This window comes from Lissotriton helveticus, chromosome 8 (genome assembly GCF_964261635.1).
Source record: "Lissotriton helveticus chromosome 8, aLisHel1.1, whole genome shotgun sequence".
In the NCBI taxonomy this organism is placed as follows: Eukaryota; Metazoa; Chordata; class Amphibia; order Caudata; family Salamandridae; genus Lissotriton; species Lissotriton helveticus.
Window position 1 is genome coordinate 1,538,498,562 of NC_136069.1, and position 27,596 is coordinate 1,538,526,157.

The 27,596-nt window shown below is 45.9% G+C and overlaps 1 protein-coding gene across 2 annotated transcripts in view; it reads right to left on the minus strand.

Annotated features, from left to right (window-relative positions):
* The window catches only part of UVRAG (UV radiation resistance associated), a 406,695-nt gene that overhangs the window by 306,570 nt on the left and 72,529 nt on the right, over positions 1-27,596 (minus strand). For both annotated transcript variants that reach the window (XM_078658530.1, XM_078658531.1), the window contains exon 2: positions 23,845-23,962. In XM_078658530.1, the coding sequence (XP_078514656.1) occupies positions 23,845-23,962 (118 nt within the window). The remainder of the gene's footprint in view (positions 1-23,844; positions 23,963-27,596) is intronic.

Consider the following 27,596-nt stretch of genomic DNA (forward strand, 5'->3'; position numbering starts at 1 on the left):
AATGACAATACATGGCAGCTCCATCCCACCCCCGAAAGGGACAAGACAGAGCTGCACATAAGGGTTACCCTTGCACCCTGATGTTAGTATGCTAATAGATGATTTCCATGCCCTCAGATGTTGATCAATTTAAAATTAAGCACACTGATATTGTGTCAATTCTTACATGGAAGCTTTTAACTTGCCAAATGCCCACTTCTCAGCACAGGGTAGTGGGCAGTGATGAATCTGCAGTTAGATGGAGAATCAAACAGCAATAACGTTTGCAAAAGGTAAGCAAATTGTTCACCTGATCGATACTTCTAACCCCAAATTCCTCTCTTTTTGAATCAATACCAAAGGGGTACCACTGGTGGCGGTGATCTTAGGAAATACTTCGAATGAGGAGGTCCTGCAGGATAGAGTGGGCAAAATAACCTTTTGGTTATTGAAAAATGGCGACACCAAATTAGGATAAAATAACACTAGTCTGAAGCACTAACATGTCAGGAAAAAAGGTTGTATACGGGCAGCTGAATAGATGACGATTGCAATTCACTCACCACTAACAGAAATGATGCTGCATCAAATGGCAGTCATATTGTTTGTTAGGACTTGGACCAACCTGCCCTTGCTGGAGGGCATGAAGGTGAACCGAGACCTCTAATTTCCATCTCATCTATTTGAACTCACCAGACCAGAGATGATGCAATTATCACTATACTGAACTCTGGATAGGAGAGAGACAACAATCTGCTGCATGTCATGTTGGCATCCACCATTAAAGGTTTTGGGATGCCTTGTACGATAAGCCGATGTTAGAAGCAACCTCAGAGTATGGTTCATTGAAGGCAAAGGTTCGACGGAAGAAGCAGCATGTGCCATCAGGCTTGAGGCAACAGGAGTATGCTCAAGGTCAGGAGACCAAAAAGCCTCAGAACCACCCAGGCTGGAACCAAGCCATGTACCTGAAATAACAAGATCATAGTCTGAATATCCCAAATTTGCTTCAGAGGTCGAAAGACCTTAAACAACAGTGCCCAGGATGTGCCCTAGAGAGGTGATTCTCTACACGGGCTGAAGATTGGATTTCAGCTCGTAGATGGAGAACCCTATGGTGGACTGGAAAAAACGCTGCTGTTTATATGTGGTCTGAGACTGACTGAGGCAAGCCACTTTCAGATCCAGTCATTGAGGTGAGGGAATATTTGTATTCTTGCCCTGCAAAAAATAGCCACCACAGCCTAATTTATCTACATAAACATCTGGGAAGCTGAACTAAGGAAGAAAGGCAGGAAAGTGAACCATTAGTGCTCCAACCCTACGACAAACCAGAGGAAACACCAATGGAACAGCAGGATCGATATGAGTTTACACAGTCCGAAAGTCCAAAGTCACCATCCAGTCTTTGGGAACCAAAGTCACTAGGACCTGACCGAACATGAGCATCCTGAACTTCTCCTTTCTGATCATATTGTTCACAAGACTGAGATCTAATATCGTCCTCAAATGCACGTTCTTCTTTAGGACCAAGGGAGTATCATATTGTGCCCCTCTCCGTCTCAGATACATTTCTATTGGTCCTTGATATGGGGTGTCTGGACCTCCCTGGTTAAGATCGCGGCATGCACTGCAGGAGTCTGGCCAAAAACGGTTGGATTTTGGGGAGTGGTGGAAAAAAGGGAAATGTGCAGCCAAACTGAATACCTGAAAGAATCATTGGTCCTAAATAACTGCATGCCAGCCAGTAAGACAAAATGTTATTCTACCCACCACAGGCCCCATATAACCCTTAGAGGAAGAATACATCTGCTTGGCAGGGACTGCTACATCTGCCTGTGGCCATGGCCCTTTCCTCTACCTCTGGAGTGATAAGGCTAGGCGGGCTGTTAAATAGGCTGAGAGGGGTGCCTCTGTCAGTGTGCAAGGCCCAGGAATTACCTCTAGAATCTCTGGTACTATTGCTGAACTGGTGAACTGGGGAACGTAGCCCCAAGGAACAGGCAGTCTTGCTATCCTTAAAGTTTTTCATGGCCAAAGCCACCGTTGCTCCAAACAGCCAGCCTCTATCAAAGCCATATCATTCAATGACATTGGGATGTCTCACGAATACCCAGGAGCACACATCCAAGCATATCTTCAGACAACATAGCTGCTCTGCTCTGCACAGCCGATATAATATTCGGTGTCAAGACCAGCCATAAGGATGTATTTGGCCGCATCCTGACAATCATGTGCATTTTAAGCAAGGGAAGCCCAAAAATTCTCAAATGACAGGCAGCACTCGTCGCCATGTTTCAATATGCACATGTATAATGGCCCAAGAGGCATACAGTGTTCAATGAATTCCCCATACAGCGGACCAGTAGGGAAAGCATTATGATGCGCCTTGCTCACTGAAGCCTGAACAGCGATACTTTCCAGTCACATGTTGCTGCAAAAAGCACTGGTTCCCACGACACCTGTGGCATCGAGCAATCAGGAGGCACACACGTAGCGTAGAACAAGGTTGAGACCTGGTTGCCACAAGACCCTCAGCCACGGGTACATTAAAAAACAGAGCCACCATAGGAGGAAAAAAATAATACAATTGGATATGAAAAAGCTCAAACAAACCTCGGAATAAGGAAAAAGGAGGCAATAAGGAACTTATGGTAGAACAAGACTAACCATCCGATAAAAAAGTTAAGTGATTTATCTTCCTACTGGATGCTTCTTCCTGCAGACTCCTCTGAACTCCCAAAGGAGTACCACTGGAATGAGCGGCCAAAGTGACACATCAGAAATTCAAACTGAGAATTAATTAAGGACGGTATGAACACAGCAACCTTTGCACAATGAACTATAATCCACAAAATAGGATTCCAGGTCATCACCTGTAAAAATGTGCTTCTTCAGTGTTCAACATTACTTAGTGCCTGATAAATCCATAAACTACTGGTCATCAGCTGTGATGCTTACAGCCATCCACATAAAAACTCAAGTCTCTCTTCAGATTGAGTCGGCCTACTCCCGTTGTACATCAGCAGAATGACAAGGATTTGCAATGCAATAGGTCTCGCTTTTACAGGAGTTTGAGCTATTGACATTGCAAATAACAATGCTTTTTAGGTCTCGCCTACGACGAACGCGCTGAAAGCGCGTTCTCGCAAGCGAGAACTATAGTCGTCGTCTCAGCCGTCTGAGACCGACGAAGGGAGACAAGACCTGGCCGCGCGCAGCGTTTCCCCATAGGATAACGTTGAGCGCGCGGCCAGGTCTTGTCTGCACGGCATTGCATTGCATTGTAGACCAGATCGCGTCGCGCGCCTCTCTGGAATGCAGGGGGAGTCTGCAGAAAGGCGCGCGGCGCTGATAAACAGGCTGACGTCGGAGACTGAGAGTGGCCGAGCGCGCACAGAACTCCCGCTTCTCCCCCTCCCCATCTTGCGTGCGGCCAATGCTTGTTATTATTACTTCTCTCTTCCTTTGTGTTTCCTTCTTCTCCGTTTTCGTTCCTAAAATCTTTCTCTCTCTCTCCCCCTTTCCTCCATCCCTTGGTCTCTCTGTATGTAGCTAATCACGTCTCCTTGTTGGGCAGCTCACTTTCTTATCTTTTTCTCTTTCGTCCTCCCTCCTTCTCTCTCTCTTCTTTTGTATTTCCTCCTCCTCTTCTTACTTCTACTCTTCCTCATCCCCTCGCTTCCACCCTCCTTCTCTCGCTTTCTCCCTCTTCCTTTGTGTTTCCTCCTGCTCTTTCTTTCTTGTAATCTTTCTCTCCCTCTCGCTTTTCTCCATTCTTTGGTGTCTCGGTGTATCGCTACTCCTGTCTCCCTGTTGGGCTGCTCGTAATCTTTTTTTTCTCACACACACAATATTTCCTCTCTCTCCACTTACTAATTTTTTCCCTTTATCCTCTACACTCGCCGTATCTTCCTCCGTCTCCCTTCTCCCCTATTTGCTCGTCCTGGCCCCCTCCTCTCCCTACCCTCCGCCTGTGACCCCCTCTCCCACCCCTCTCTTGTCTAGTTTCCTCATATATGTCACTCGCATCTGTGGTACTTGGGAGTCTACAGACAGGGCTCTGTGCTTTAGGGTGCGTAATGTTGTGTGCTCGGTGTGTGTTGACGGGGGGGGGGGGATAAGTTGCCCACGCTTTTTGTTGCTTTGCTGGGTGAGTGGGGGCTTCGTTCAAGTCACCAATTGACCCCCGCAGGAGCCCCGACTAGCCGAGCAGCGCAGATGTGTTTATTTGCGTATACGCTGTGCTGTATTTGAGTGACTGTGCAGCGCTGTATTTGAGTGACTGCGCAGCGCTGTATTCGTTCACACGGCGCTTTATTTGAGTGACTGCGCAGCGCTTTATTCGTTCACACGGCGCTTTGAGTGACTGCGCAACGCTTTATTCGTTCACACGGCGCTTTGAGTGACTGTGCGGCGCTTTATTACCTCACGCGGCGCTTTATTGGAGTGACTGTGCAGCGCTGTATTTGAGTGACTGTGCAGCGCTGTATTTGAGTGACTGTGCAGCGCTGTATTTGAGTGACTGTGCAGCGCTGTATTTGAGTGACTGTGCAGCGCTTTATTAGTTCACACGGCGCTTTGAGTGACTGTGCAGCGCTTTATTTGAGTGACTGTGCAGCGCTTTATTCGTTCACACGGCGCTTTGAGTGACTGTGCAGCGCTTTATGTGAGTGACTGTGCAGCGCTTTATTCGTTCACACGGTGCTTTGAGTGACTGTGCAGCGCTTTATTTGAGTGACTGTGCAGCGCTTTATTCGTTCACACGGCGCTTTGAGTGACTGTGCAGCGCTTTGAGTGACTGTGCAGCGCTTTATTAGTTCACACGGCGCTTTATTTGAGTGACTGTGCAGCGCTTAATTTGAGTGACTGTGCAGTGCTTTATTCCTTCACACGGCACTTTATTTGAGTGACTGTGCAGCGCTTTATTCGTTCACACGGCACTTTATTTGAGTGACTGTGCGGCGCTTTATTCCTTCACACGGCGCTATATTTGAGTGAGTGCAGGGTGCACAGAGTTCATGCGCCGGGTGTGGTTGGGGGTGGGGCAGGAGACCAGAGGCTCTTCTGAGAGGCGCTATCTTGCTCGTTACTTCAGTTGTTACACGGTACAGTTATTTACTCGGTAAGGAATATGCTACTTACCAGTATGCATCTGTTCTTGGCATAGAGGGCTGCAGAGTGGTACATTTATGAATAGATCGCCATCTGGTGTTGGGCTCGGATGATTGCACTTTGTTTTTCTTCTGGAGAAGTCTTTGTCGTCATAGGTGACTCCTCCTCTCGGTGTTAGTGCGCATGGGCATCGGCTCCATCCTTAGATTGTTTTGCCATAGTAGGGTTAGATGGAGTAGTGTAGTATAGTACATAAAGATATGCCCATGTAAATGTATCTAAATAAGATAATGTTGGGACAGACACAGGTTTCCGGGGAGGCAGGGAGGGCATGTACCACTCTGCAGCCCTCTATGCCAAGAACAGATGCATACTGGTAAGAACGTTCTCGGCCAATGTGGCGGGGCTATGGAACTCTCTTCCTTCCGCTCTCCAACAGGCCCCCTCAGAAGCCTGTTTTAAACGACTGCTGAAAACCTGGCTTTTCACTCCACAACGTTAAGTATGCCACATGACTTCTACGGCCGTTCTGTTCTTATAGCGCCGGGATACCTCCTTGTGAGGCAACTGTTCGCGCTCTATAAAACTCTTTATTATTATTATTATTATAGCATATTCCGTTCGAGGCATATGGGCTGCAGATGGTACATTTATGAATAGATTGTACAGCAGTTACCTCCCTAGCGGTGGTCACCAGTGTCTGTCGCAACTGTCTGAAATAGAGTTTTTAATACAGCTTGGCCCACTCTGGCTTGTTGTGCAGCCTGTACATCAACACAGTAGTGCTTTGTGAATGTATGTGGTGTAGACCAAGTTGCTGCTCTACATATGTCATCTAGGGGAATGTTCCCTAAGAATGCCATAGATGCTCCTAGTTTTCTTGTGGAATGAGCTCTAGGAGGAACAGTTAATGTTCTCTTTGCTTTAATGTAACATATTTGTATACATCTTACAATCCATCTTGCGATGCCTGCTTTAGAGATAGGATTGCCCTTATGTGTTGGGGAAAATGCTACAAATAGTTGTTTAGTTTTCCTGAAGTCTTGTGTTCTTTCTATGTAGTACAAAATGGCTCTTTTAACATCTAGTGTATGTAGAGCCCTTTCTGCCACCGTCTGTGGCTTTGGAAAGAAGACTGGTAATTCCACTGGCTGATTGATGTGGAATGCTGAAATTACCTTAGGCAAGAACTTTGGGTTTGTTCTAAGAACCACTTTATTCTGGTGTAACTGTAGGAATGGTTCTTGTATTGTTAATGCCTGTAATTCGCTTACTCTTCTGAGTGAGGTAATAGCTATAAGGAATGCCACCTTCCATGTAAGGAATTGTATTTCGCTCCTATGCATAGGTTCGAAGGGTGGCCCCATTAGTCTGGTGAGTACTACGTTGAGGTTCCAGACTGGGGAAGGTGGTAATCTTGGTGGAATGACTCTTTTAAGACCTTCCATGAATGCTTTTATCGCTGGTACTCTGAACAGTGATGTGCGCTGCCTGTTTTGCAGGTATGCTGCTATAGCTGCTAGATGTACTCTGATAGATGTGTACGCTAGATTACATTGCTGTAAGTGTAATAAGTAGCAAATAATCTCCCTTGTTGATACGTCTAGAGGGTTGATATTGTTATTAGTACAGTGTATAGCAAACCTCTTCCACTTAGCTGCATAGCATGCTCTGGTGGTTGGACGTCTCGCTTGTTTAATTATTTCCATGCAATTTGGGGGGAGATCTAAGTACCCAAATTCTAGGATTTCAGGAGCCAGATCGCTAAGTTCAACTGAGTTGGATCTGGGTGCATTTTTTCTCCATGGTTCTGTGTAAGGTGCATGGGTAGAATTCGTAGCTTCTGATGTGGCACTTGTGAGAGTTGCAAGAGCGTGGTGAACCACGGCTGTCTTGCCCACGTGGGTGCTACTAGTATCATGGTCATTGAATGTTGTTGCAGTTTCCTGACCACTAATGGGATTAGTGGGAGAGGGGGAAAAGCGTATGCAAATTTGTTGGACCAATTTATCCATAACGCATTGCCCTGCGACAGGTGATGTGGGTACCTGGATGCGAAGCTTTGGCATTTTGCGTTCTGATGAGTGGCAAATAGGTCTATCTCTGGTTGTCCCCATCTTTGGAAGAATGGCTGCAGTATTTGTTGGTGCAGTTCCCATTCGTGTATTTGTTCCGACTGTCTGCTTAAGATGTCTGCTATCTGGTTTTGAACTCCTGGTAGGTGTTCGGCTAACAGATAGATGTTTTGAGGAATGGCCCATCTCCAAATTTCCTGCGCTAGTCTGGATAATTGGAGAGAGTGCGTCCCCCCCTGTTTTTGAATATAATACATTGCTGTCATGTTGTCTGTTCTGATCAGGACTGCTTTGTGGATAACATGTATTTGAAAGGCTTTCAATGCTAGAAACACTGCCAGTAGTTCTAGGTAGTTGATGTGTAGTGTTCTTTCCTGCACACTCCACCTTCCTTGTACTGTGTACTTGTCCATATGTGCTCCCCATCCGGTGAGCGATGCGTCTGCTGTTATTGTCACCTGTGGAATTGGCTCTAGGAACGACCGCCCCTTGGTAATGTTTGTTCTGTTCCACCACTTCAGAGAGCGGTGTGTGCGGTCGTCTACCAACACCAGATCCGTAATCTGCCCTTGAGCCTGATTCCACTGTGTCGCTAAGCATTCTTGTAGCGGACGCATTTGTAGTTTTGCATATGGTATTAGCAGTATGCAGGATGACATCATGCCTAATAGCTGCATGAACACTCTTGCTGTTAGTGAGTGTTGTGGCTGAAATCTCTGAATGATTGTAAGCATTGCTTGGACCCTGACTGGGTTGGGGTACACTTTGGCTTTTTCTGTGTCTATAGTAGCCCCCAGATATTGTTGAACCTTGTTTGGTTGTAGGTGTGACTTTGTGTAGTTCACCGTGAACCCTAGCTGGTGTAGTAGCTGAATTGTCTTTTGTGTGTGTTGCAGACACTCCTCTTGCGACCTGGCTTTTATTAGCCAGTCGTCCAAGTATGGGAAGACATGAATTTGTTGTCTTCTTAGGTGAGCTGCTACCACTGCCAGGCATTTTGTGAACACCCTTGGTGCCGTCGTGACACCAAATGGAAGGACTTTGAAATGATAATGTTGTCCTTCTACCACAAACCTGAGGTATTTCCTGTGGGCTTTGTGAATAGGGATATGAAAGTAAGCGTCTTTTAGATCCAGTGTAGAAAGAAAGTCCCCTTTCTTCAGTAAAGGAAGTACTTGTTGGAGCGTGACCATGTGGAAATGTTCCGAATTTATGTATGCGTTGAGAGGTCTTAGGTCCAGTATTGGCCTTAGAGACCCGTCCTTTTTGGGGATTAGGAAGTATAGGGAGTATACTCCTGTTCCCTGTTGGTGCTGTGGAACCTTCTCTATGGCATGCTTTTCTAGCAGTGATATTACTTCCTGTTTTAATAGTGTCAGGTGATCTTGTTTCATTGGACGCTGTTTGGGGGGGATGTTTGGTGGGGTAGCTGTGAGTTCTAGGCAATAACCATGTTGGATAATTTGTCTTACCCACTTGTCTGATGTGATGTTTTCCCAGACAGGTAGGAACTGTGATAGTCGTCCCCCTACCGGTGTTATATGGTCTGGGGGAAGCTCTATGAAGTCACTGTTTTGGGGTTGGAGAGTTGCGGTTGTTGTTGTTTCCGCGACCTCTACCCTTGTTGTTGTTACCCCTGTATCCACCTCTAGAATTACCTCTGGGTGATGTAGGTGTAAAAGAGGTTTGCTGTTGGTTTGTGCCTGTATTTTTGGATCCTCCTCTATAGGTGGATCTACGAAAGGAACCTCTTTGTGTCGGCTGTTGCAATGCTCCCATTGATTTAGCCGTTTCTGTATCCTTTTTCATCTTTTCTAGGGCCTCATCTGTCCCTGTGCCGAAAAGTGTTTTCCCATCAAAAGGTTGGTTCAGTAACGATGTTTGTACCTCTTGTTTGAACCCTGATACTCTGAGCCATGCATGTCTCCTTAACATGATGCTTGTGTTTGTCGACCTTGCCGCAGTTTCTGCCGCGTCTAGGGCGCACTTTATTGAAGTGTTAGTAATTAACTTCCCTTCTTGTATAAGTTGATCTGCTTTCTTTTGATGTTCTTTAGGGAGATGTTTGATGAGTGTTTCTAACTCATCATAATGCGCTCTGTCATACCTTGCAAGTAGTGCTTGCGTATTAGCTATGCGCCAACTGTTTGCCGCTTGAGATGCTACTCTCTTGCCAGAGGCATCTATTAGTTTGGACTCTTTGTCAGGAGGTGGAGCTTCTCCTGTAGATAAAGAGTTTGCTCTCTTGCGAGCGTTTGTGACCACTAGTGAGTCTAGAGGAATTTGTCCCTTAATGTATATTGGGTCTTTTGGAGCTGCCCTATATTTTTTATCAATTCTTGGGTTCAATACCCTAGCCCTCACTGGGTCTTTGAATATCTCTGATGTATGACTGAGAAGGCCCTTTAGCATTGGTAGTGTTCCTGATGTTCTTTGTGCAGTAGGTAGTGTTTCTAATAAGAAGTCCTGTACTAGAGGTTCTGTATGTAGGTCTACCTTATGAAATGTTGCTGCTCTAGTAATGAGTTGTGCAAACCCAGTATTGTCATCAGGAGGTGAAGGTTTTGAGGGATATGACTCAAGGTCGGTATCATTACCTGATCCCACATTATACTCCTCCCATGGGTCTGCCTCCTCTGGAATTGTGTCCTCATCATCCCCAGGGTGTCCCCCCTCCCCTGTGTCACTCTCTCCATCTGTTGTAGGTGTAGATGGACGTGTGGGAGGGATATCTGGCCTATTGTGAGGAAGTGGTGAAGATGGTGTGTGAGGTTTGGGAGAAGGGGGAGGAGTTGCATTCGTCCCCATTGTTCTCTTCTTTGGATGAGCCTTGTCGTCCAAATGTTCATGTTTCCTCTTTTTAGGTAGTTCTGTGGCTACCTTGCCAGTCTTTGGGTCAATAAACAAAGTCTTTTGTTTAGGATCCGTTCCGTGTTCCTGTGTCGGTACCGCAGTTTTCGGTTCCGAAAGGTGTTTTTTCTTTGAACTGTCCATTTGTATTTTCGGTGCCGAAGTTTTGTGCGGATCCGACTTCTTCGGTATCGAAGATGTCCCCGGTGTCGGGGGTGTTTTCGGCGCCGAAGCGTGCTTCGGTGTCGACATGGACTGCTTCGACTTCGAGCTTTCCTTGACCTGGTGCTTCGGTGTCGATGTGGTCGGTTTATCGGAACCGGAACCACTATGATGTGGGACCGAGTGTTTCGGTTTCTGTTTCGTTGCCGGGCTCGAAGGCGGGGCGTTGGAAACTTTTTTCGGTTGTCTGACCGGGCTCGAGGGCGGGGTCGACACCGTGCGGGGTCTGTTTTTCGGTAAAGGGACGTCGTCACTCACGGTTTGTTGGACGTCGATTTCCTCGACGTCGGACTCGTCCGCTTCTGACCCCGCCTCGTCGGCCTCTTCTTCTTCCTCTTCTGGGTGCTGGTCCTCGAACAGCTCCGGGATTGCTTGTGACTGCATTCTCGATACCTCGTGTCTTCGGGCTCGACGGTTTCTAATCGTCGATTTTGACGAGAACGCTGCACAGGCCTCACAGTCCCTGGATTCGTGTTCAGGGGACAAGCAGAGGTTGCACACCTCGTGTAGGTCCTTGTGTGGGAACTTAGCACCACACGTTGGACATTTTTTGAATGGAGTCCTTTCCATGGACCCCGGGCTGGACTACGTCGAGTTTCTCGTAGTCGTCGTCCTTCGAACCGCGTCGGTATGGAGTGAAGTCGCGTTCGATAACGATACCGTCGATTTGGAAAGGAATATGCGCCGGTTATAACCTTCTTTGTTGAAGTCGGTCCGGAGCGCTTCGATCCTCATCCGAACCCGATGGCGGAAAAAAACAATCTAAGGATGGAGCCGATGCCCATGCGCACTAACACCGAGAGGAGGAGTCACCTATGACGACAAAGACTTCTCCAGAAGAAAAACAAAGTGCAATCATCCGAGCCCAACACCAGATGGCGATCTATTCATAAATGTACCATCTGCATGCCTCGAACGCACTATTTTCTTTAATAGTTTCTCCCATTGCAGGCACAACATGCTTTCCTGCAATGGGGTCACTTTTCAACTCTTCTTTCATATTATGCATGGAGTATCACCCGGGCATAAAGCGGTGCAGACTGTCTTTTGTTTTGCACTCCCCGGTGTGCTCATTCAAGCTCTTTTTCTTCCCCCCTTCCCGCTTCGCATTAAGGGCCCTCCCCACCCCACTCAGTATTCTTGTTAGTGTAAGCAGGATGGTGGGTCCGGTCCCTTGCCCCAGCTGAGGAGGAGCCCCAAAATACACACTAGGATGCCTCTCTAATCAGGGAAGCCGAGGCTGTCTCACAGCCATGCTGGCCCAGCAGCTACTTGGCACGGCGGGCGTCACAATAAACACTCCATCTGCCATGCCCCCAACTACGGCAGAACTCGTGTCTTCCCCCAAACCTGCATCCTGGCTGCCTCTCATTAAAAGGTAGGCAATCCTATATCCTTTTCTCCCCCATGTGTTGAAAGCATCGGGGTGCGCATGCAGCTTTTTAACTTAAACAATGGCAGACGTGCAGCTCAATATTCTTCCTCTCCCAGATCAGTCCATGGCGCCCGCTTTCAGTATAGTGGCTACACTTACATATTTATTTCCTTTTTAAATATGTTTATTAGCGCCCATGCAGCACTTTCACATATATAGAGGCCGAGCCTCTTTCTTTACACAAACTGTGACTAAAGAAAGGTGTGCGGCCCACATTAAAGTGAAAGTGCGGCATGGGCACTTTTACCAGAAAAAAAAGCTGTTTGTCAACTTGCCAAACAGATGCTTTTTTTGTCAAAGCCCCCATGCCGCGGTTTCACTTTAATGTCGAACATGCCCCTTTCTTTAGACGCGGCTTGTCTAAAGAAAGGGGCGCAACCTTCATAAATGTGAAAGCGCCTCATGGGCGCTAGTTAAACCAAATATTTGCAGTGCATTTGTGAGAGTTTAAGCTATTGCATTGCCAATAGCTTAAACTGTCGTAAATGCGAGACCTATTGCATTGCAAATGCTTGTTATTTTTGTTTTCGTTTTTAAACTATAAAAAAAGGCATTGTTATTTACAATGCCAATGGCTTAAACTCGTGTAAATGCGAGACCTACAGCATTGCAAATGCTCGTTTTTGCAGCAGTGATTCCAGTGTAGCGATTTGCAGCACTTCTCCAGTTCTGGCGCTGTGAGGGAGACTGATTCCGTGTAGCAGGGAGTTCAGTCATTCCAGACTTACTGCTGTCCCAGGTGTGCAGTGAAGGAGAAAGGACTCCACTCTGCAGCAAGCAGTGATCGCAGTGGCCTCCACTTGGCTGCACTCGCTGCTGTGCTGCTCTGGATGCCGTAAGAGGCAGCGGAGAAGCATCTCGGATTCTGGGGTGAAACAGATGCGGAGGACTGAGGTCTGGCTGCAGGGGCCCGGCTGTGACTGAATGCCGCCAAGTGACTAGCTCCCGGAGTACTGATCGCAGTGCCCTACCTCGATGACTTGGATGTATGTGCGCAGGTCAGATAACCCCCTCCTCTAGTCTTAAGTATTGCACAGCGCCACTGCTGACACTCTCTTGTCTGTGAGCAGTAGTGTCCTGTGAGTAGCATGTTGTTGTATCTTATATCTTCCTGCTGCTCAGCTAGAATGCACGTGTTGTGGAATGTTGGATGAGTGGAATGCTAGTGGTTTGTGAATGTCAGTTGGGTGAGGGCTGAGCAGCAGGACATCTGCTCCTGATGGGGTTTTCCTATCTTTTATCATAACTTATCTTAAATAAAGTAACTTGAATAATCTATCTTGAAGTATCCATCTTCTTTCTGATTACATCATTTGGCGATGTTTTGATGAAGAATCCATGCGTGCAAATTAAAAGAAAAGCTAAGGAGTACTGTTAAGAAAACGAGAAGAGAAGTTCAAGCTTGAAGGGAAAGGAAACGTGAAAAGTTCAGAAATTCAAAACAAAGGAAACCTCGAGGTAAATGAATTTTTACAGTCATTTAAAGTGTGTGTGGAACGCTGTCTGGCAATCAAACCCCATCAGTGACCCGGACATCGGTAGCCCTGAAACCCAGGTTTGCCAGATCCATCAGTGTGTAGTTTATTTATGTTCGGGGGCAATAAATCGAGCCTCAGTGTAATGTACTGACATGATAACAGCTGCTGTGTCATTCGTTTGTGGTTCGGGGGCACTAAATTGGGCCCCGTAGTAAAATTCTGGCATAATACCTGTTGCTGTGTCATTGGTTCGGGGGCAGTAAATCGAGCCTCGCAGCAATGTATATGATGACATTTAACCAAGGTCTGCGTGATTTGTCAGCTTTAATTAACTGGTTAATGCCAGCTGCAGTGTACTGAGAATATTGTTTGGGAGCAAAGATCGAGCCAAGGAGTAAATTTGGAGTGACATTTTCATTAGCGTAATCAAGCGGTAATTACAAACTGACCTATGGTTTGGTTGCGGTTCGGGGGCAAAAATCGAGCCTCGGTGTGGTGTGCTCAAAATGCGATGGCAGTTATCCGTTGTACTTTTGAAGGGTCGTTAATCCCCGTGATGTGTACACTACGGATTGGTAAAAGGAGACCTGTCTATGTTGTTGTGACGGTGCTGAGTACTTTGAGGAGTTTAAAAGGCAGTGTTAAAAGAAAGGAAAAATATAAGTTATACGTCCATTTTTTCTAATTGGGTTCGTGGCGAGCTAACGTTTACAGTTTATTTTTGAAAATGCTTTGCACGAGACAGCCAAAACGTGAACTGGCTTACCTTCGGCGTCTTCCTCTGTGACGACACGTCACTCTATACATGAAAGTCTATTGAGCGGTGTTTTTGATGCAGGTACGTGCCGCGAACCAGCCGGCACGACGTTGTTTGCGTGCATCCATTTTGGTAATGGAAAACATAGAAATGTCGACATAGAGCTATTAAGATGAGGTTTGAAGAGAATGCCGCAGCTCTTTGATGTATACCAGGTATTGGAATTAAAAGTGCAGGACTGTAAACGGGTTACGCAAAGTATTTTACAAAAATGCCAAAGGCTGTCAAAAACATGTCTTACATCTGTGTGGAACATTGCTCTGTGGATATCGGCAGCGCCTTCACAACAGTGTCCATTTAGAAGGTTAAGAGCCAGGTTAAAAATTAAAAAAGGGAAAGTGAATGGTATTCCCAGCCAAGCAGAAAATGTTACAAGCCAAAGGTTGCAGTATTGGAAGCGGGTCCGTGTGACTGTTTTGAGGACAATGTTTAAGAACTTGGGATGCAACGCTTGTTAGGTCACTCATGAGCTCGTGTATGAGGTGACTATATGGTTTGTGGTCAACCGAAATTTGGTTGTAGGTGATTAGGTTATCTAGAGCTTGCCCACAACAGGTGTTGTTTAAGGGTTGGTTATCCTGTATGTGGCCGCTCATTATTAGGTTTTGTGTGGTGTTATGTGGCGCATGAACGAGTTATGTGAGTTCTTGTTCTGTGTTCGAGGTGTGCACGTTGTTTCCTGGCGCATGAATGAGTTATGTGAGTGCTTGTTCTGTGGCTGAGGTGTGCACGTGGTCAGTGTCTGAGGTGTGCACGTTGTTCCTGGCGCATGAATGAGTTATGTGAGTGCTTGTTATGTGTCTGAGGTGTGCACGTGGTTTCCCGGCGCTTGAATGAGTTATGTGAGTGCTTGTTCTTGGTCTGTGGTGTGCACGTTGTTTCCCGGCGCTTGAATGAGTTATGCGAGTGCTTGTTCTTGGTCTGAGGTGTGCATGTTGTTTCCTGGCGCATGAATGAGTTATGCGAGTGCTTGTTCTGTGAGATGTGCACGTAGTTCCTGGCGCATGAATAATTTATGTGTGTGCTTGTTCTGTGTCTGAGGTGTGCACGTTGTTTCCCGGCGCTTGAATGAGTTTTGTGAGTGCTTGTTCTTGGTCTGAGGTGTGCACGTTGTTTCCTGGCGCAGGAATGAGTTATGTGAGTGCTTGTTCTGTGTCTGGGGTGTGCACGTTGTTCCTGGCGCATGAATAAGTTATGCGAGTGCTTGTTCTGTGGCTGAGGTGTGCACGTGGTCAGTGTCTGAGGTGTACATGTTTCCTGATATATAAGGTGTTAAGATTTGTTCCTGTGTGTCTTGTTTGTTGTACTGGTCTGGCCAACTGGTATGATTTGTGACATATGGACGTAAGATGTAGGATAGTTGTTTATTTCAGAAAGCAACGTGACGCTCTCTCAGATGTAGTGTGCCAGACGAGATGTTATATTACGTTTCAGTGTGTATCAGTATGGGAAGTGACAGGATGTATCTTCTTGTGTCAGTTTGATGATCGTGTCACTGGTTGTGATGCGAGGTATGAGGAAGTCTATCATATATTGATTATATTGCACACTTTTTATTTGTGCTGTGTTTAAAATTTATAGAATCCATTGACCATATGTACTAGCTGTATTGTCTTTAATTTACTGACCAATTGTACTAGACATGTTGTCAATGTTTTATTTGATTCTTTTAAATTCCCCAACGAAGGGAGATATGTTGTATCTTATATCTTCCTGCTGCTCAGCTAGAATGCATGTGTTGTGGAATGTTGGATGGGTGGAATGCTAGTGGTTTGTGAATGTCAGTTGGGTGAGGGATGAGCAGCAGGACAGCTGCTCCTGATGGGGTTTTCCTATCTTTATCATAACAACTTATCTTAAATAAAGTAACTTGAATAATCTATCTTGAAGTTTCCATCTTCTTTCTGATTACATCATAGCACACAGCCACCCGGTCTGTGCACAGTACACAGAGAAGCTGTTGTATGTGAGCACTAAGAACCTCTCCCGTTTGTGAGTGGTGCATGAACCGGACCCCTGCTGTCTGAGTAGTACACCGACTCCACCTTCTCTGGGCCAGTACACAGCGCCTCCTGCCTCTCCGTAGTGTGCAGAGCTACTGTCGGACAGTGAGCAGTACGCAGACTCTCTCTACTCCCTGTCTCTGGGAAATATTAAGCCCCCTCGTATCTGTGCAGAGTACATTGACCCTCACCCTCCCTGCTTGTAGGCAGTACACCCTGTCTGTTCATAGTACGCAGGCATCCCTGTCTGTATAGAGTACACCGAGCCCCCTCTCCCTGGTGTGGGCAGTACATAGCCCCCACCACCCCCTGTGCCTGTGCAGACTACACCCAGCCCCCTCCTGGGTGACCACACGGCTCCCAGTTGCCTCCTGCAGACAGGCAGCAGGCCGCAACTTCTCCCCGGCCACCTTCCCCTGTCCCGCACTGAACTCCTGCCCTTCCTTCCTCCGGCCTGTGAAGGGCGCCGCCTGAAGATGCCCAGTCTTCGCTGGACTGCTAACCTTCAACCTGGACACAGAAGGCCACAGTCTACAGCGGGCCCCCGGGCAGCTACTTGGACTTCCACCTGCCTGACCGGAACACGTAAGTGAGGAGAGGCTGTGCGCGGCTGAGGTGAAGTGACAGGTGAACATGATGAGCGCGCGGTGGGAGCGTGTGAGAGAGGAGACGCCATGCGTGTGCACATCGCCTGTCCGTGCGCGCACATGGTTAGTCTCCCTTCTGAACCAAACCGCCAACTATAGTCTCGGCAGGCGAGACCTAAAAAGGAAAGGCAACTGATTTTTTGCATCAAATGAAATTGGAAACCATCAGAACAAAAACAATGGCCAATTTTGAACACTAGAAGGAAGCCAGCAAACAGAGGCAAAAAATGAAGTACCGGAAAGTCCCTGTGCAAAGGTTACAGCAAGGAGGAACACAGTTTCAGAGCCACAATTAACAGCGAACGAGAACCGCAAAGCTCAAAGGGAGGCGCTAGCAAAAACATTAGCTTAAATCCCAAACAAGATAACCAAAGAGGTAGCAGAAAACATTTTCTATACCTTACAGGAAACTGAGGTGGTAGACATTTTAAAGAAGGAACACTGCTCAGACGAATGCAGAAATGCAGCGATAGCCCCTACATAATATTTTATCATGCCCACATTAAGCCCACCCCAATGTAAGAAAGGCCAACATTCAGAAACCTCCAACGAAAGTAGATCCTTGCACCTCTTGGAGCACAATTGAACAACACTTTTTATCTTCTTGACTAAGCCAACTTTTTGAAGGGCATATAGCGAGCTGTCAAGCACATCACTTCTTCCGAAAGATGCCTACTAACAATGGTGTGACACAAGTCTCTAAGTCTGAAGGGAAGAATGTTTGTACATGCAGTTTGAAGAATATTTCTAGACTGTTGTGATAAGAGGCTACCCCAAAGGCTAAGCTTCAACAGGACTTGCAACTACATCGTCATAAGCCAGACTGTTGTTAAGAGCATCATTCCTGCATTACGCATCCTGATCTACTTAACAGCTAGAGGAAGAGCAAAGATAAAAAGACGCGCAAGGAAGTTGCAAATTTCCATCCAATCCAAAAGTATTACCGAGGTAGGCACTGTGCAAGAAACTTAAATTAGCATTAAAAACTTAATCTCATGATTTATACTGACTGCAATTAGGTCCACAGGTGTACCCCAAGGACAACAAGACTGATCTATAAACTCTGAGTAAGTAATCACGGAAACAATGCATCATTATGTTTAAGGAATTTAATGTGGCACTTCTTATCCTGGCTAGGTGGATATCTGTCACCGACAATCTGTGGTCAAGTGATTGGCTTCACAGTCTCAATGCTTCACTGCAAACACAGAAAGACCTCTTTGCTCTTGTGCTGAAATAGTCGATGGCCATCAAATCGTCCATTATTACCTGTAGTGAATAACCTTGCACTGAGGTAAGAAAGGCAACCAGAGCAATGAAATGATGATCCGGTCTAGTAAACTGACTATCTCACTTTAAAATCGACTGATTAATATTGGTCTAGGTGAGTGCTCCAACAAAGGTGGGAGGCACAGGTAGCTATGGCCATTTGAGACATATCTTGCTGAAAATGCTTTGATAAGTGATGATTTTGTTGGGAATCCAAGATGGATTATCATCACTAAATTTCTGAGACTGACTGAAGCACAAAGGTGCTAGTGGAATAGATTCCATTGCATTGAAGACTTCACAGAAGAGATCCCACACCAAGTCGGACCTGTAGAACCAGACAAATCCATGATAGGATCATGCTTCTCAGGTGTCATCAATGATGTATGGTTTGAGTCTTGAGGCCTAACGGGCATGGGACTCATGTTTGGGCATACACTCTGCAATTAGGGAGTCTACAGTAACCATAACAAAATGATTGACGGGCCACTTGAATTAATATCCCGGTATGCCTCATTGATGAGGCCTAACCAGGCAAAAACCAGGCTAGGATTACATGTTTTCATGGCCAGAGGAGACCTGGACTGGCAGCTCAAGCTGAATTATTCTTATTACAATAGGGCCAACACTGATTTTTATATGGTTGATCTCGGTCTAGAATGGCAAAATGTTGGGAAAATATTAGACTACAATGGCAGCACCAAGATTTACTCTGTGATTGATTTTTATGTCAAGCTTTTCTTCTATCACTTTGGTGTTTGTTGCAGTGGAAGCCCTAAATGTGAGGGGTATGCTGTGTCACAGGACTCGGCTATACCTCAATGATTATGCAGAAACTGGTATGCGGTTACTTATATGCCAATCGGGAGAGGTCCTGGCCTAGCAGTTCAAGCTGGACTGATCCTGTTGGAGCAGGACCGAGACCACTTTGCATATTGCAGTCCTTGCCTAGAGCCGCACAAAAGGCCAAACGCGATGGACTGGAACGTGGTCCCAAATATTGCCAATGGCTGAGATTAATTCAGCATTGCCTTAATCACTTTGTAAAAGTTTACACTGGTCATGTGTCCAGTAGAGGGTGGTGTGTGCTTAAGTTCTGGCCCTCTCTGCAAGTTCTGGTCCTGCCTGCAAGTTCTGGTTCTGTCTGCAGTAGAGCTGTCTTTGAGTAGTGCTATTTCATTGGGATGGGGTCTGCTGGTAACTGTATGGTTTTCATAGGTCTTATATGAATAAAGCTGTATATAATTGGGGGTGGGGAGAATCTACTTTCCCCCTAACTTGTCCAAGATATTGCCTATTACGGTTCCATATGGTAAGACATTGTTTCTACAGAAATGAGGTTCATTACCACTGGCTGATCATAGGTATTCTTTTCCTTGTTCTGCTCAGAGTAAGCTATGTGGCCATGTAATGTTGGTATGTCGCTGTATAGCTGAGTTTGTAGTTAGTGAGACTGGGTCGAGGAAGGTGGATGCTGCACCTAGAAGTTTGTTTGACCGTCAAGCATCGTCTTCTTGAATAAAACAAACTAGCATCATTTGCAGCCAAAAGTAACTAATTGCACCATGTGTGAGATAGCTTCACCCACCAGACAATTTGGGTAATGTGAACAATCTCACTGATCACTATAACTCTACACTGTGTAACATAATCAGTTCATTTGCTCCCCTAAAACTGAAAAGAATTCATGATAAAGATAAATATCCATGGTTCAATGGATCGCTAAATGACGAAAGGAGAAAACTCAGACTCGCTGAAAGGAAATGGAGGCATCACCCCACTTACAGCTTCTAAGAAGGACCAGAAACGCCTACAACAAAATTATTCTCAGATCAAAAAAAGATTTCTTTAGTACTGAACCTGACAATACCAAAAATAGACCGCGTAAACTCTGAGTTGATAAAACATCAATCGGACAGGCTTGCTAAAACCTCACATGAATCAGCCATAGCCCAAATCAGCTGCAAGAAATTCTCCTCCATTTTTTCATCCAAAACCCACAGCCTGGAAATCAAACTCCTGGCAGCTGCCGATGCACTCTTCCATTTGCATATTCTTCACCTTGAACCACTACACACTCCGCAGCCAAATTCTAAAAGTGAAGCACAATGGCCGGACTTCAAGCTTTATGATCACAATGACATTACTAGAACCATATTGTCCATTAATAACTATAATCACTACAATGATTCCCCTTCCTTCCACATGCCTTCTGTTACTCCCAGCTGGACCGATATAATCAATGCTTCCTTCTCTCAAGGTTCCTTACCAGACTGCCTAAAGACTGGTCAAGTCCTTCCCATCCTAAAAAAGCATACAGGGAACCCTGTCGACCCGAAACATTTTAGGCCTTTGACCGACAATCCTCTTTTAGCCAAAGTTCTAGAAAAATGTGTGGAACAACAGTTGAGCCAACACATCCAGAAATTCAATTTGCTTGATCACCGTCAATCTGGGTTTAGACATGGCCACAATACCGAATCTGCAGTTTCTCATATAGTGGACAACGCTCTTTTGGCTCTTGATCATAACAAACTGCCTACTAGTTCTTCTTGACTTGTCTTCCACATCTGACACTGTTAACCACGAAATACTGCTAGCCAGACTCAAAAACAGGATGGGGCTTTCAGGTACAGTGCTGGACTGGTTTAAATCCTTCTTGCAGTACAGAACCCAAAGATTTTTGGTTAACCATGAGTTATCCTTAGCTTCCTCTATCTCGATTGATGTTCCACAAGGCTCTACTCTCTCCCCTTCACTGTTTAACCGTTATGTCGAACTATTCACTGAAACTATCCAGCATACTTACACCTCCTACCACATGTATGCAAAGGATACCCAGATTTACATGAAGATCTCATCTCTGGAGGAGATCAAGTCAACGGATGATGCCTTATAGCTCACTTCACATTGGCTATCCTGCAATCATCTTAAACTCAATCCACAAAAAACAGAATTCCTCTTGATTTCCCTGCCCAAAAGCTCCACTGATGTTAAGGAATGCACCAAGTCGATCACTGCTCTAAATTGCACTCCTGTCCTGATTGACTCCTCCACATTTCTGGGTATTACTCTTGACAAGAACTTAAACATGCAATCTCACATCAACTCGATGGCCAAAAGCACCCGCTTTCACTTGAGCTATCTCAGGAAATTGAAACCATTCATTTGATCTACTGACCTAAAAATGGCAGTACAATCCTTAGTCATTTCTAGTATCGAGTATGGTTGCACTACACGTTCAGGCTTACACAAGATATCCACCGCTCCCCTAAAAGCATGCCTCAACGCTGCAGCAAGACTTCTAACAGGATCAGAGAAATTTGACCACATCTCCCATCATCTGAAGGCTTTGAACTGGCTTCCATTCGGAGCCAGAATTCAACTTAAACTGGCTTGCATTACTCACAAAGCCATCCACCGCAAAAAAAAAAAGAAAACAAGATTTCGGTGGAGAAAGACCCATGTGGAGCGCCAGGGATCTAGTCCTGAAACCACCCTTATTCCATAAGAAGAAAACCTTTGACGGAGCTTTCTCTGCAGCGGCCCCTAGAATCTGGAACTCGCTTGCCCATCATATCAGAAGAATGAGATCTACTTCTGCCTTCAAAAAGGAAGCCAAGATCTTCCTTATGACCAAATTCTTACCATAAGCTGTTGACTGAACTCCATCCTCTTCATCTCTCAACCTACGCTGCCACCCAGTCTATTCTTATCATTTCCATTAGCTATGACTCTGCTCTCTCCATCTAGCTCTATCATAACAACTATGTTCCTGTATTGCTGCATTACAGCAAGTACTTACTAGCTGAGATCTATCATTTATTGTACACTTGTTTCACTATTTGCCTATAACGTCCTCAAAATAACATTGTCTCACTCAAGTACTCTGCATTGACAGTGTTTACTCCTATCCTACTGTTGTCCTCATGCTTTGTTTATTGTTCATCACTTTTTTTCGTAATTTTGCTTTTTTTGTTTACCATTATGTACTTGTTAAGCGCTCTAATACCCTTCGGTCATGTTCGCGTAATATAAAACTTTTAATAAATAACTGCTCTCCTTTCATCACAAATTCCGATCAAGACAATTATGATGTGGAAGTAGAGATCCTACAGATCCAAGGAGTCCACCTAAATGTGGGCTTCAACACTTAGAACATCTGCTTTTTTTTTTTTTAACTTTGTTTATGAAATACAAGTCTACAATAGTGTGAAATCCACCCATGCTCCTTGGGAACCTGGCTTTGAGACACTTACCACAGTGGTCTATAATGACTTCTTCAGCAGAAGCATCTCTGCCACTCATCGGACGCTGTCTGTGTAGGAGAGGTTATGGGGATATGAGGGTGCCCTCTGGTACAAGGAAAGTAGTAATTCAATTCTAGAATGTGAAGGCTTCATTGGTGATATCCTAAAAGTTACCACAGTAACTCAGAGGCCTCCACTGCCCATGGGTGAGTTAACTGTTGGTAAGCTTAACTCAAAGGTGTTTATGTACTCCCTGTGTCAAAATCACAAAGTTACTCTGTCTCTCTAAAGAAGGAAGTAGAGTTAAGACATGGAGAGATAAGGGCACGTACATGAGCTAGGTACAGCAGGTCTCTTGCAGCCTCTGAATGGCGTGCATTGCTAGGGGAATTAACATACTGGAAAGAGTATATATCTGTTACAAAAGGGACCTCAACTTTGAACAATGTGCATCTCAACCTAGCCTTCATTCTCCAAGAGCCACCAAAAGCCTAGAGGAATGCATGCAAGCATTTCTTCTCATCAGTACCTATTGGCAAGTCTACTTCATCTACAGTATCTCCAGTATCTAAACTGTCATCCAGCATGTGACCTGGAAGACAGGCATTTTTATACATGAAAAGCAAAACAGAGGCATTAAACATCTGAAGGTCCATAGCATCTATTAGCTTCAATTCCCTTTCCAGAGAGACAGAGTAAAATGATTTGGAAACAGTTTTGGTGAACAAATCCTACATCCTCAAGATTTCCAGGGTCGTGACAGGGGTGCGCCCTCTTACCAAAAAGGTGTGATCTGACATTGCGAGTCATACATGGGTATAAAGTGCTACTAAATGAAATATTGGACTGGTGTTGAATGCATGGATGGGGATGCTGCAGTGTCTCAATCTACTGTTGCTAACTGAAGCATACAAACTAAGGTGAAATCTGGAGACAACCATTTATTTCTGAGCTGCATCCGTCAACCCATGATACTGCGGCAGTGCACTGCTGACAAGCACATACGAGAGCCACAGATATGGTATAAGGAAGAACAGGACACAGAAGCTGTTTGGCATATGCCTGGGGAATACCCTGGCTCTACCCTGGTAAGAACCCATCAGAAATTTCCCACCTGTGCATTGCATATGTACACACCTAATCCCCTCCAGAGGTATTTGCAGCACTGTGGAAAAGCAGGTCCTGTGGCTTCACAAGAGAGGTTGGTCTTGGGGTGAGGAAGGGATTAGAAGATACAATTGGCTCTGGCCTAACGGTATGCATAACAGATGTTGGAGGACCCAGATTTCCTAGACTCCCTCATCTGCAGCATCTCTGTCTCATCTCACACCTGCACCAAGGGCTATAGCTAAGATGTGAGTCCCATCCTTGCACCTCTATGATCCAGCATGGCGAAAGATTCACAAAGACAACCCCAATCCTTAGGGGCCACTATCGCCCACTTGCCCCTTGTTCGCAAAGATCCAAAATGAATCAGTGACACTTAGGCAATGTGCTGGACCAGATGATTTCATACCATCCAACGTCAAGTACTCGCAGAAGAATACTACAATAAATTGAAAACGTGATTAGCAGAATATTTCATTTACAGTATCTGACATTAGACAATATATTCACATACCAACCGGAGCAAAAAAATGATAACGTGAAAAAGTATCCCTTTCAAATTAAGAAAAATGGGGTGGGTAGGGTATACTGCCTTACCTCGGAAGATCTTCGAATTGTCACACAAGTGAAGAGTGAAGTATGTGTCAAGAAGGCGATGTCCATTTCTGTTAACAATGTTTCGTGCAGCTATATTCCGCAGATGGCGCAATCGCCGCTAAATCAAAGCAAGATGCACATAATCACAGGGCAGAAGAATACAATTTATGGGGGATTATTCAAGAAATCTCAATAAAGACAAATTTGACTAGTCATTTCAACATCTCTTAATGGGGACTGAACTAGGAGAAGCATTTGGGTAAACTAATGCAATTAACTGTTACTACAAAGACAACTGATAATACCAGAGCATAACAATCAAAAGGGTGCAAACATTCAGCTTCTGGAATGGTGAAAAAGATATCAGTTAAAGTAAAATGTCAGTATATCACAAACGGTATATTCACTATGCATGTTACTGCTACCATTTAATAATACATATACCATAAACTGAGTCAGTCTAAAACACTTCATTTAAGCATAAAAAGGATGTATGCTGAATTACATTATTATACAATCTTTATCAACATTAATCAAAGCAAAATGCGAGCTAGACTTCTGATACTTTCTGTACTACTAATACTGAGAAAGAGTGCAAAAAGCTGCATACTCAATTTCTAGAGAGCAAGATCAATATTTTTAAAAGGGTATACTGGACGTACCCTTCCAGGGTGCATAAAATAACTGCTGAAAGCTTTGTAACCACATACCTAACTCTGGAGAAGGACTAACCAGGTCAAATCTAAATGAGACATACAATAACTTTAAGTTTCACAATGTTGGTTGATACCCACACATTTATATTGAACCATGACCAACCCTGATGAAGGCAATTATGTTGATAGGCTCATGCCCAGAATTTACAATCATAGCATTTGGAGCAAGGAGGACTACACGTGTTACTATTTTTGGATGTGATGAGAAATTGAGAGGAGGAAGGGGAATGTGAAAACTTCCATTACTTTTAGAGGAAGACGGGGAGTAGACAAAACTGGAGCTGAAGGACTTCTCTCTCCCTTTCCATCTCTTTTCTGGAGGCAGAGAACAGAAAATACACCTTATGAACGAAGATATGGTATGAGGAGGACCAGAAACAAGAAGATGTTTTACACTATTCTGTTCATGTCATTATTACCAGTACATTTATATTAACTGTTGTATCTGAAACTGAAAAAGTTGGTAAAGGTTCTGTGGCCCCTGTGAATACACGGGACCGCGCTCGGCCAGAGCTGGGGTCCTTTCTTTGGTGAATTGTTTGCCCATCCGTGCTAGCAGCCCCGCATTGAGAAGTTTCCTCGCGGTGAGGGTGGCCGCCGAGGACGCTGACTGTGTGGGACCTCAGCAGCCTTGGAGGTGCCAGCTACCAGAGACTGTGAGATGGGGGTCGGCTGCCCAATCGCGGGCGTTTTCATGCATGCAGCTGTGTCGGGCTCTCGAGGCTGCACGGGAGCTTGGCTGCCCACCGACATAGCAGCTGCACATAGACCCAGTGAGTGCCTGCAGCGGAGGAAGGGGGCCCATTGACAGTGCGGAGACTTGGTTGTTGCTGGGGCTCCGAGGCTGTGCTGGCTGGGCCCGGGCGTGGACGGGAGTGAGTGGAGCCCCTCAGCCATGTCATCAGCCCTGGTGTGGGGTATGCCCCAGGAGCGCCATCGCTTCCATTTTGGGACAGGCCAATGGTACCGGCATGCTAGACCCAGCTGAAGTGCCTGACACGAGTTGAGACCTGTGACTTACAACCCACCAGCAAGCCTACAGATGTGGCTTCTTGTGCTGCCTCTGGGCAACTGTGCCATGGCTTCAAGAGTACCTCCTACGCTGGATTGCATCACCAGGTACAACGGGTATGCGCCCAGGGGTGCCGCTGACTCCCTCCCAGGGTGGGCTGCTGGGGCCCGCATTTCAGATCCCATTGACGTGGGCTGCCGTCAGGGGGCCCCAGGCCTGCTCATCTGTTGGCGGTTGCTCGTGCTGCCCCTGGGACAAGAGCCGTGACATTCTGGGACACTCAGTGAGGGCGGTCCCCAGTGGGTAGCATGGGCACAGACAGACCAGCTCCATCAACAAATGCCCAAACAAATATAGGCCAATTCATAAATCCGACCCCAAGTGGCTAGGGGCTGGGTATCTGTCCCCCAGCGCCGAAATGTGTCCCAGACCAACCCGGACCATACTACCATCCTCCAGGTCATTCAAGAATCGCTAAAAGCATTGTAAACCAAAGCGGGAGAGGTTACAGTGGATGTCTCACTGGTGCGCAAGGACCTGTACAACGATGCCCACTGTATTGCTGAGACTAAACACAAGGTGTCTTCCATGAAAGATGATGTGGCCTCTCTTAAAACTAAGTTTCCCAAGCTCCTTGGTGCAGCGACCACGCTGAAGAGCAGGTCATAGGACACAGAAAATCATACACGCAGGAATAATCTTTGGTTCAAGGGGTTTCCGGAGGACAGGGAGATCCAAGATGCAGAGCGCTTTCTGGAGGACTGGTTGGGCTCTTGGGTTCCTGAGGAAGGCCTATCGCCTTGGTTGATGGTAGAGAGAGTCATTAGATCGCTCACACAGCACCCGCCCCACCCCCTGGATCACTGGCACGTCCAATGATTGGCAAGGTCATTAACTATTGTGCCCGGACGCCATTCTTCGTGAGGCTAGACGCCGGCAAGAACTTCGCTATCAGAACTCACGTGTCATGGATTTTATGAAATATACACAAGCAGTCGAAAAGCGTTAGTGCTCTTTCAATAAACTGAAGCTGAAACTCCACGTCCTCCAGATCACCTATAAACTACTCTTCCCTGTGAAGTAGAAAGTGGTCTTCAATATCACAACCCTTTTCTTTAAGACACCGGAATAGGCTTGAGAGTAGACCACTGAAACAATGGACCTTCGCCGAAATGGAGGGGTGGGGGTGGACACTTACGGCGAGGATAACTAGGAGCTCTCCCCCCTCCCCCAACCCCAAGTTTCAGAGATGAAGGCGTACCAGACCCCGTATGGCTGATGTCCGCCCCCGTGGCCGGATGGACTCCTCTGACTCCGAGGTGGGTCCAGGGTCATGGTCACAAGGGAGCCCTGCCAACATGTATACACCAACTGATTGACATCCCGGCTGGGGACCCCGATGTCCTGCCGACCCAGATCACCAGACAGCCTGGAATTCACCCACCCCTTCTAGGAAGGTGTCCCCCCCCATGACTATCATAAGAACGTTAACTGGCTTTGAATCCTGCATGTGAGGAGGCTTTAAGTTTGGCACTATTTAGCGTTGTATTGTTTCTTTAACATAGTTCGTTTTATGTGGACAGATGCTTCAAAAGTATGGGATGGGGGGAGGATGGGATGTTATAAGGGTTGTTCTTTGTTTATTCTTGCAGTTTGATTGCCGCTCATCACGACTAAATTTGCTGTTCTAGTTCCACTCACTCCTGCATGACCTGCTGTGTATCAGGACCATTCATACTGGTACTCGCCTTCAGCCCTAGCCTGTTGATGTTGACCTACGGTTCTTTGATACCACTTGAGATTACGTCCTCCAACGTGAATAGAATGCTAGACTGCATCAAACGGTCCACAGTCCTCAGCTGGCTACAAGATTTCATCCAGTGGTCCTCACGCCAGAAAAACAGTTTACGGTGCTCCCTGGAGGACATGGGTTCAGCAGGATTGTTCTTATAACCAAACAGACAGCTCATAACACAGAGTCTCGTATTGATCTTCTCTGGTTGCCACCCACAGATGTTCTTCAT